The 8,805-nt window shown below is 38.7% G+C and overlaps 1 protein-coding gene across 1 annotated transcript in view; it reads left to right on the plus strand.

Annotated features, from left to right (window-relative positions):
• Positions 1-8,328, plus strand: part of Dscam4 (Down syndrome cell adhesion molecule 4) — a 273,148-nt gene extending 264,820 nt beyond the window's left edge. Inside the window, exons 28-38 of the mRNA XM_073086430.1 lie at positions 502-692; positions 1,239-1,424; positions 1,603-1,739; positions 2,274-2,430; positions 3,028-3,168; positions 3,928-4,080; positions 4,547-4,704; positions 4,928-5,000; positions 5,828-5,986; positions 6,866-7,031; positions 8,163-8,328. Coding sequence (XP_072942531.1) covers positions 502-692; positions 1,239-1,424; positions 1,603-1,739; positions 2,274-2,430; positions 3,028-3,168; positions 3,928-4,080; positions 4,547-4,704; positions 4,928-5,000; positions 5,828-5,986; positions 6,866-7,031; positions 8,163-8,328 — 1,687 coding nt within the window. The remainder of the gene's footprint in view (positions 1-501; positions 693-1,238; positions 1,425-1,602; positions 1,740-2,273; positions 2,431-3,027; positions 3,169-3,927; positions 4,081-4,546; positions 4,705-4,927; positions 5,001-5,827; positions 5,987-6,865; positions 7,032-8,162) is intronic.
• The last annotated feature ends 477 nt before the right edge of the window (positions 8,329-8,805 follow it).

Genomic DNA, 8,805 nt, shown 5'->3' on the forward strand with positions numbered 1-8,805 from the left:
AGTGGTATTTATTTCTCTTGCAGACACTGTTAGGAGATTTTTGCTAATTTATTATTAGTATAATACTTACTGTACATATTTATTTGATAAAGTTAGATTCTAAAATATCTCGTATACTTTCTACTCTTAGTTCTTCTTTTTGTCTCGTACATCTTGTATCTTATTTTTTTAATTGACTCCTGATATTTCATTTCCGTTTCATAAGTGACACTTTTATCTTAATTTCCATGTTCGCTTGTACGATGCTATCTACCAGGATTTTCAAATCTATTGTTCCTTTTAAGTTCAATTCCAGCAAATCTTTTGTTTTCTTTTCCAACAACGTTAATCTCGTTTTTGCCACTTGCAACCTATTCACAAATCTTTATAGTAATATTTTTATATTTCCAAGCACCTATTTCATATTACTTGTAACAATTAGCATGTGATCGGCGGCAACTGTTACCTAAGTATCTAAGTACTACAACCCATGTTACTCCACTAAATAAACGATCATTCCAGCATGACACAGTACCTAGACAGCGGGAACTACACGTGCACGGCGGAGAACGCGCACGGGCGGGACGAGGTGACGTACGGCGTGGAGGTGAAGGTGCCGCCGCAGCCGCCCGTGCTCGCCGTCGTGGACTCGTACGCGGACTCGCTGCACCTGCAGTGGACGGACCAGGGCGACGGCGGCAGCCCCATACTGGGTACGTGGGAATATTCAATAAAAAATCAAAACAGTGCCATAGCGTGCTAGGGAACGTACGGCTTAACTTGTCAAACACTTTTCGAGAGACGGCAAAATCTTGTATCTGTATACATTTTATTTCGTACAGACTTTTCAACCGCAACATGCGTTCCCAGGCGACTCGAACCTATGGTTAGCAAGTAGATCGATATCAATGAACTGCAGAGAACTAAAGGAAACAGACGACCGCCTCCTTTCAGAGTACGAACTCTGCAGCATAGAATTTAAAAAATACAGTTACTAAAACTTTTTCTCCTATATTATTCACTATTATTCTTATATTATTATTTCTTTGTAATATTCACTTTTGACATAAACAATAATATCAAAGAATTTCTATCATTTTTGTAACTTAATGATACCAAAGCATAAAACCAGGTTTAAAAATTTCGTCTTATGTCTACGACTTATTTGCCAATAGCTAAAGCAATGTTAAGGTGGTTTTTGCCCAAGGATAATCTGCTTAAAATAAATAGTGCTTTAAATGTTTTATTTACATTACCAGGTTACGTGATAAACTACAAACGCGAGCACGGCGATTGGGAAGAGCTACAAGTGGAAGCGGGCACCTCCGAGCATGTACTGCCAAATCTATGGTGTGGGACACGATATCAGTTGTACATCACTGCTTTCAACCGCATCGGCACTGGCCTGCCGTGTGACATCGTGCATGCGTATACTAAGGGAACCGGTGAGACCACATTTCATCTTAACTTCAATTGACATTTTCATCCCAAATTGTTTTAAATTTTAATGAGCTCATTTGATTACACATTAAACAATACTCTAAATACCATACTAGGAATCCCTTCATCATAAGTGTCATGGTCACCACAAAGATACAACTAACGATAATTAATTGTTTTCAGTACCAGTAAAGCCGAAACATTCCCAAATGATCACCCTAAACACAACTACAGTTACGGTGTGGCTAGATTCGTGGGGCGATGGTGGTTGTGGAATATTATACTTCGTTATCGAGTATAGGGAGATCAGCCAATCTCAGGTAAGACATTTGTTGCATTTAGGACTGGCATCCTTGAAATTAGATTGAAATGACAAACAAAGAAGGATACACTTTTCCCTAGAAACAATTAATTTGTATTTTATAAACATTTCAAACTTTATAAAAGCAAACAAATCCGCGGATGAAAACTTGTAAATGAATATAACAAGTAATACAATTTTTTTTTCCTCCTTTCTTTAATCTCTTTCTATGGATAAAGGCTTTATCTCACTTATTTTTGTTAATTTTATCGTTGATTGGTTTATTTGTTTTATTTTTCTTTTTCCTTTCTGGCTTTTACTCCTTTCTATTCTTTTTTACTTTCCACCTATCTGTTTACAGTTTTTTTATTTCTATCCTTCCTATCGCTAACTAATATGTTACTTGTCCCTTTCTCACTAACCACCTTTTATTCTACAGCTTGCTTCTTTACAATCGTTACATATTATGTTACGTGTCAGTCTTTCCACCTTTCTTTCTACAGTTTGCTTCCTTCCTATCGCTAACTACTATGTTATTTATCCCTTTCCCCAGTGGCGGCTGGTGTCGAACAGCGTACAAGCTACGGAGCGTGTGTTCAGCGTGCCCGGCCTGGCGCCCGCCACGCACTACCAGCTGCGCATCACCGCGCACAACAACGCCGGCCACGCGCTCGCGCTGTATAACTTCACCACGCACTCGATCAGTGGAAGTGAGTAATTAAGGCTTGTGTTTGTCTGTTTTATTGTGTGTATGTGTAACGATTTTGGTTTGTTATTTAAAAAATTCTAGTTTCTAGTTCAAACACTTATGAACATAAATCCAGTGTTCTTTGATAACAGATCAACATGGGTCATTTCGTCAGACTCTATAAGCCTGACTAACCAACATTATATTGGATTATAGATTGACAATACATAGCAATCTACACCCATAGTACGAGACGACTTTGACCGGAATAATATAATGGTTAACCAGATACTGAAAGCCTATACATCATTACAATTATGTCTACATCGTAGCGATGTGTACATTTACATACTAACACAATACGATTTAGAATGCCGCCTACTAATTGACATTATTTTTAGTCGAATTGACGCCATAGACTAGATCAACACCTGCAAATAGGACTGATATTTGCACTCTAAACCGATACTTCCCAACCCAACACTAGATTAGAATTACACATCATATAGCCAGCAGTAGCACGATGCAGATTCATTCAATCTCTAGACAATCACTACACTCATAACAATCACTAACCAACACAAACGAGTAAGCAACACCTAAAGAGCTGCCCCCACAGTGGTGGAGGGCGAGGTGTCGCCCGCGGTGCCGGCGGCGGGCCCGCGCGCGCTGGGCGGCGCCCGCGTGCTGCTGCCCGCCGCGCTGTCGCTGCTGGTGCTCGCCGCGCTCGTCGCCATCGTGCTGCTCGTGCGACGGAACAGTTAGTTATACGTTCATACCTGCTTTTTCTTCTATTGTCTATCTATATTCTCTCTTCTATATTCCATATCTTTATTTTATTTATATTAATTAGTTTTTGTACACAAAAAATACATCAATCAAAACAGAAGATAAAGAAATGAAGTAAAAAGGATTTTGTATTTTTTGTTTTTGCTGTATTGTTCTTCTTTCGTAACTTCTTTCTTATACTATACTTACGTACCTTGAAGAAGTATCCGCTTGATTGTTATGGAACTTTAGTTATTTGTTCCTTTTTGTACTATACGTATTTATTGTCGCTTGATACATCTTCGCTTATTCAATCACTCCTACACTTTCAGATGTATTGCTGATTTGAGTTTGAAAACGTGGTGGAATATTTTGACTGAAATACATTTGCATTACTTGAATTCCGTCATATTCATTGAAACAGTAGTGTTTTGCGTTCCTGTGTTTATATTTTCAAAGATATTCCATATTTTATGGAAGCAAAATAAAAAACTTCGTCTACGCAAACTGATATGTGGTTCTGCCCCTCATAGACCTAATCCATTTTCGCATCGCATCAACCTACATAATATTTATTTTTATATAAATGCCGCCATACTTTACGGCCGCTTAAATACGACAAAAACGAACAAATGCGCATAGACTCCTAATATTCCGAGCGGTCATAAAGCACGGCGCAACAAACAACCAACCAACAAGTACCTATATAAGTAACATACTGTTCCCGTGACGCCAGCGTCTCTGTCGGCAGAGGCGGGCGCGGCGGAGAGCGCCACCGCGGCGGGCGTGGGCGAGTCCCCGTCGGTGGCGCAGCTGCAGAACAAGGCCAACCGCGACCAGCAGTACCTCGCCACACGGGCGCAGCACCCCGCGCCGCAACACCACTACAAACATGCGAGTAATGGTAAGTGAACCCCTCTTACAATGAAAAAGGTGTTCCAATGGTTACAATGAAAAACATCTGAAAAGACACAGTGTGTTCCGCGACCACCAGGAGCTCGCCACACAGACACAGTGCCGCATCGCAATACCATAAAAAGCATGCAGGAAACAGTAAATTAAATGTTGGTGGGAAATCCCGAATTGTGTAACTCATAACAAAATCCCTGTCTTTGGAGCTATTTTGTCGATTAGATAATGTCTAAGTAATGGTACTATTTTCAAGATAACAATAAAAGAAGAAAAATAGATACCTACACATGAACCACATAAAGATTGAGAGACAGCTCAAATTATTAAAAATATTCGATGCTACAGAGACGCCAACCATAAACCGAAATCTTATTCATTTAAATTGTATTTAAACAATGATATCAATATTTAAACATCAAATTAAGATAAGAAAATCTATATCTGTACAAATTTTACAGAATACATAGAAGACATCTGTCCATACGCGACGTTCCAGCTGACGAAACCCAGTGCATATAGCGAGAGCAGCTACAGTGGAAATGTATACAGCGGACCTTACCATTCTGTCCGAGGATCCTTCGTTTATCACGATCTGAAGCAAAATGATAAGTATAAGGTACTTTAATATTCCATTATTTAGTACTTCATAATATTATTTCGTGATATTATTGAAAGAAATTTAAAATAGAATATTCATAAAAATAAATTTCTGTCAACCTATTAAATTTTATAATCGTTAATCACTTGGAAGCCAGGAGTACACGAAGGTATCACGTTAGAACCGGTATTTTACCACGATATTTTTAGATAGAATTTTAATGAAAAACGTTTGATTTTAGGGTAAAGAGCCGGAATATACAAAAGTACGAAGAAAAGGAAACAGACTTCGAGATCCTCACTCTGAAAGCCAAGGTGAGATTCTCTTTCTTGCCTCAGTTTGCCGTACGGTCTTAACCGAGCTTATCTATAAGTAGTTAGGTACATTAGTTTTATTTTACGTAGAATGCACCTTCTATTGATTAACTTTACTTTAACCCATTTATGTTTAAGTATTGGAATTCAAATTTGACAAATTGATCGCCTTTTATGCAACCTGTTGGGAGCGTAACTGGTGTTGTAATTTATAAAGGTAAGCATGCACATAATGTATCGTTTTTTACCTCCAATATTGATGTTTGTTTTCGTATATCGTATCTAGTGACTGTCTCATAATTGTCATGATGCTTTAGTAATGAATGCAACCCTGGTCAATCCCAATGCTTGTAAATGTTGAAATGCATTCCCTTCGCTATCTTTGTCATTGTCTCATAACATCTTTTACTCGTCATGGACAAAACACTCACACTTTCTTACATTTTAACACAATATTTTCTACTCATGTGTCATGTGCTTTGTGCTGCTCCAGTAATTACACGAAAATGAATCTGCAGTTCCTATTCCAAATCCTTTTATCCCCTTTCTAACGTATTAATATAAACTTCCGAATGTATAAACACATTTGGAGAAGTTCAAATAAACGAAAATAAAAAATCAAAATATCTCAATAAGATACGTACCAAGAAATAGATGATTCCATTATGAATTATCTAATGAAGAATTAAAATTATCGGCTAACTTACTAAAAATTACTCGCAAAATCCCAAAATCTACCCGTTACCAGATTCGTTTCCGTGCAATCGAAGCAGCTTCACCAATCACGGATGCATCTTCAACAAGATAACCCGCCACTTGCATTGCAGAGTCGGACAACTTGGGCTCGACGGACTCGGAGGTGAAGAAGATATTAACGCTGCACCTGCCCATTACAGAGTACGAGGACGACGCGAGCGACGACGCCAGCGCGCCGCACTCCGACAGCGAGCCCGCCGCGCGGCTGCGGCCCGCGCACCCCGCCGCTTGTAAACACTTTAGTTGATTCACCGGGCCGATCGGAACTTTAACCCGGATATTCGTGTACTATCGCGATTGACTAAAGACCGATCGGAAACTTTTGCAATATTCCTGAAAAATTCTGTACAATTCATCGTGGTTGAGGTCGAAAGAACGTCCTAGTTCGTGTAAATTGAGACCAATCCGTATCTTTTACAACGTTTAACTTTTGTACTACCGCGATTGGCTAACTAAACGAAGACGGATCCGCAACGTTTGCGACTTTTGTGACTGTTTTCGTCCTTGACCTATCGAAACCTTTAGCAACGTTTGTACTATAACGGTTGACTAGTTCGGAGACCAATCCGAAAACTTCGTGAATATTATTGTATTATCACAGTCGACCAGGTGACCGTAGACTGATCCGAAATTTTTGCAAAGTTCCTGAAAATTCTCATTCTGTCGCGCTTAATTAGATCATAGACCGATCCGAAATTTTTGCAACGTCCTAAAAAAATCAATGTTGTCATATTGCATAATCGACACATATATATTTTTTGCGATTCCCGGAGCTTCTCGGGACAGTGATAAAAATAACCCATTCAAATATTTGTCTAGCAAAATTTTCAGCGGATTTTCCAATATTATATATTTTGCTATCGTTCAAGAGACAAATGACACGTCAATCGTTCGCTGTTCGAACTCTAAATAAAATAAAAGATATAATAAATGCGAATCATGTTTTGGCAAGTGCGGCAACTATCGTATACATATTTAGTCGATTTCAAAAACCAAATCTACTAGACGTAAACCATACGCGATGTATATCTAGATTGGTACATGCATTTCTACTGCCAAGTTTGAATTCTTTGAACTAAAGTTGATCCTTTCACAAACTGTTGCACCAGATCCAACCGTCGAGCGGGAAGAATCGTCGTCATCGTCAGAGAACTCGGTGGGCGGCGTTGTGAGGAAAGCGTTCCCGTCGAGGAAGGGCAAAGCGGGCGCGCTCGGCAAGAGGCACGTGCGGTCCTCCAGTGGTTACAGCAGCCACAACGACGAGACCACCTTCAGGTAACTTCACTATCATCACTCCCACTTCCGACAGAAATGAACTACCGTCAAACATGAAACATCATCATCTCTCGGAGACCTTAGTAGGTGGCGTGGTGGTCAAGGCTCTCCCCTCGCGCCAGGACAAGGCGGGAGCGCTCGGCACGTGCCCCGGGCGTTCTTCTAGCAGTCTTCCAGCAGCTAAAGCTGCTACATCGAGATGAGTCAGGTAATTCTCTACTATCTCTTAATGGGGAGAGCTTCTGATATATATTTTATTTTACGTCCCTTTATTATATAGCTTTTGTAACTTGGTATTACGATAAATTTGGCACACCGTCTAGACACAATCTAAGCGGCTTTGAGACGCCCTCCCCATAATCATTTTTATCCTAACATCATTGGCAGGCCTAGCACACTAACGTGAAAATATTAATTATTATTATTGGCATTATTTATTTGCGATAGTAGAGATTCTCTTCGGTGAAGTTTCACATTAGCGTACTAGACTTTATTGCGCAGGCGCAGGAAACCAATACGATCTACTACGGGTTATAGGCAAAAGGTGACTTTATTGTTACAATGTAGAAAATTCATTTATTATCTTCATCAATAATCATTTTCATTAAAAACATTTGGATCCAAAAACCTCATTACATTCAATTATTTCCATATGCGCATCAATTCATTATTTTAAAACTCATTATCCACTACAAGGCTAAAATTTCAGATGGATGTATTGTGTTCTTAAGAAATAAAATAGGATACGTTTAGAAAAATATTTATTAAAATATAAGCAACATTTTTACTAAAAAAATACATGTTATAAATTATGTCATAAAAAGTCATACTTAATTGTAAAGTGTATTTACTAATTACTTAATTTAAAATACAAATATACATACAATACATTTAAGTACCTAGGGTATTAATTATTATTTTGTATTACTAAAAAAACAACAAATATAAATACAATCACCTACTACTATAAAATTGAATATATATTTCGAGTCTCGACATACTGAACTTAAAAAACTACATTTCTAAATGAACAGTACTCATAGATTTTATCAACTACATGAATAATATTACACACACTAAAATCATTCCTAAAAAATAAAGGTAAATTACCCAAAGTCAATTTGCCACCAGTATATCCAACTACCCGTCATTCAACGACCACATCCACCCGCCGTCGCGGTTCTCTGACGACACGGAGTGCGAGGGGCACCACCGGCGGAAACGCAGCGGCCACGCGCCGCACGCGCCGCACCCGGAGCCTAAGGTCGCGCGCGAGGCGTTCCAGATCAACGTCTGAGAATCAATCAGGGAAAACTAAACTCCATATCGATCTTTGAAATAGACGACGATATGATAATTCATTTGTTCCCTAGTGATAGAAACCGTCATGTACAGAACTGACATAAATATATAGGGTGTCTCAAAAGTCACAGCAGATAGGTAGATGATAAATTCTGTACTTCTCAAATTGTGATTTATTCGGCTTATTAATGTCAAATTAAGAAGGCGTCAGATCACGTTTACGTCTCAGGAATTCATTTCCCCTTTTCGACTCTTATTTGACGTCTTGAGACACCCTGTATACACATTTCATACAACATTTACACATTCGTCAAAAATAACTTTTGCCGGAATTTAATTTCGAAACTTTTTAAATTTATTTGACTTACTAATAAATAAAATAAGACAATAATAAAAAATAATCCTTACATAGGGAACACAAAAATGTCGCATCGCGTCATTTCGAAGCACGTTTACCTTTCACTTCTGTTTA

This window comes from Epargyreus clarus, unplaced genomic scaffold (assembly GCF_041222505.1).
Source record: "Epargyreus clarus isolate Ecla_fem2 unplaced genomic scaffold, WU_Ecla_fem_2.2 ptg000024l, whole genome shotgun sequence".
Taxonomy (NCBI): domain Eukaryota; kingdom Metazoa; phylum Arthropoda; class Insecta; order Lepidoptera; family Hesperiidae; genus Epargyreus; species Epargyreus clarus.